General features: G+C 43.9%; 1 protein-coding gene across 1 annotated transcript in view; it reads left to right on the top strand.

Moving 5' to 3' along the window:
* sptbn5 (spectrin, beta, non-erythrocytic 5) overlaps positions 1-2500 on the top strand; it is a gene marked incomplete at both ends in the record, with an annotated part of 83093 nt that overhangs the window by 63726 nt on the left and 16867 nt on the right. The window contains 2 exons of the mRNA XM_080042174.1: positions 304-311; positions 940-1089. Coding sequence (XP_079898300.1) covers positions 304-311; positions 940-1089 — 158 coding nt within the window. The remainder of the gene's footprint in view (positions 1-303; positions 312-939; positions 1090-2500) is intronic.

Genomic DNA, 2500 nt, shown 5'->3' with positions numbered 1-2500 from the left:
GGGTTACCCAGGGAGCGTTGCATTCTTGAACTTTGTAGAACTTTCTTGATGATGTCATATTACACACTGCACCTTTAAGTTACACGACTAAATGTTTAGACCAAAAGCCCCAATGATGAACACCCTATAGACTGGACATTTTCTCTAATCACAGTCATTGTTTGGCAAGTGTTTTGTTTAGCTGTATTTTTTTCAGAGACGACTTAAGCACAAGTCGTAAATCGGTAATTTAATCAACATATTTTCCCCATCCTTGCTATCGAATTAATATGGAAATTCACAATCTACCCTGTCCCCATCCAGAGCCTGCAGTCAGCCAAAGCCTTGCACCAGTTTAACCACGACGTAGCCGAGCTGAAGGGCCTTTAAATATTATATTATTATATTACTTTAAAGAATATACTATTATTTAAAACAAAATCCGAAAAAAATAAAGATTTTCCTTTTTTTTTTTTTTTTTTTCACACATTCGCGCGCACACACACTCACTCAGTCACTCAGTCACTCAGTCACTCACTCACTCACTCACTCACTCACTCGCTCACTCACTCACTCGCTCACTCACTCACTCGCTCACTCACTCACTCGCTCGCTCGCTCGCTCGCACGCACACACACACACTCTCTCTCTCTCCTCACTCACTCACTCACTCACTCACTCACTCACTCACTCACTCGCTCGCACACACACACACACACTCTCTCTCTCTCTCTCTCTCTCTCTCTCCTCACTCACTCACTCACTCACTCACTCACTCACTCACTCTCACACACACTCACACACTCACACTCTCACTCACTCACTCACTCACTCACTCACTCACTCACTCACTCACTCACTCACTCACTCACTCACTCACTCACTCACTCACTCACTCACTCACTCACTCACTCACTCACTCACTCACACACTTTCACATTCTGTCCTGTGCCCATCCAGAGCCTGCAGTCAGCCAAAGCGCTGCACCAGTTTGACCACGACGTGGCCGAGCTGAAGGGCTGGATCACTGAGAAAGAGACAGTGCTGGAGACTGAAGATCAGGACATGACCTCCATACAGACACTACTGAGACAACATGAGGCTCTGGAGGTAAGACAGGCAGACAGACAGACAGTGAGAGAGACAGACATGCAGGGAGACAGACAGACAGACAGACAGACAGACGGACAGACAGATAGATAGACAGACAGACAGACAGGCAGACAGACAGGGAGACAGACAGGGAGAGAGACAGACAGACAGAGAAAGAGACAGTGCTGGAGACTGAAGACCAAGACATGACCTCCATACAGACGCTACTGAGACAGCATGAAGCACTGGAGGTAAGACAGGCAGACAGACAGACAGACAGACAGACAGACAGACAGACAGACAGACAGACAGACAGACATTCGTACAATTCTAAGCTCCGTTTCAATTGGTTCTATCTGATATGGGCCACTTTAACACCGCTGTTCGTTAAATGAATGGGGCTTAATACGTCACCTTGTTCATTGCTCTGATTGGTTGTAGTGCTATCCAATTGTGTGCAGTGGCATTTGAATGGATTTACAGGCTAGCTCTGACTGTGAATTGGGGGGGAAATTGTTCTTTTTCTTTTTCTTCTGTAAAGCACTTTGTGTTGCTTTGACTGTGTTTGAAAAGTGCTGTATAAATTAAGTTTTACTTAAAGCTGCAGTGGGTAGAATTTTGGGTTTTATTTCCTAGCAGATTTTGTAGAAAGTAATTATAATATCCATAAGTACGTTTAATTTAGTGCATAATAGCTGAAATTTTGTTTTTGAATTATTATTTTTTCCCTTAGAAAGGGTCTCATATATGTCCATATTTCTGCATATTTTGGACCAAGGCCTAGTGCCGCCATCTTGAAAGTGTCATAGTTGGAATGTCATCAGGTGCATTGTTTAAAATTTAGAATTGTTCTTGTCCTTGAAGGCCACTGTAGCTTCTGTTATTATTCTAAAGGGTTGGGGTTACCCAGGGAGCGTTGCATTCTAGAACTTCTTAGAACTTTCTTGATGATGTCATATTACACACTGCACCTTTAATTAGGTAGCGGATCATGAAGAGATATATCTTCGATTTTTACAAAAAGTGATTTTGACAACAAGCGTTCTCCAGAATCACTGACTACACCTTTAAGGCCACTAACTGTATTGTGTGTCTCCTTCCAGAGAGACACACACACACGCACACACACGCACACACACACACACACACACACACACACACACACACACACGCACACACGCACACACACACACACACACACACACAGATAACCGTATTGTCCTTTCTCTTTCCAGCAGGGCTGGACTGGCCATCTGGCATACCGGGCAAATGCCCGAGGGGCCGGCAGCCTTTTGGGCCGGTGAGGTTAAAAAAAAAAAAAAAAAAAAAAAAAAAAAAAAAAACTTTTTTTTTTTTTTTTTTTTTTTTTTTTTTTGGACCCTCGGCTGTGTGACTCGGCCCGGCCCGGCCAAGTCACACAGCCGAGGGC

Source organism: Ammodytes marinus (assembly GCF_949987685.1).
Source record: "Ammodytes marinus genome assembly, chromosome: 15".
Lineage (NCBI taxonomy): Eukaryota > Metazoa > Chordata > Actinopteri > Uranoscopiformes > Ammodytidae > Ammodytes > Ammodytes marinus.
This window is presented reverse-complemented; position numbering and strand designations above follow the sequence as displayed.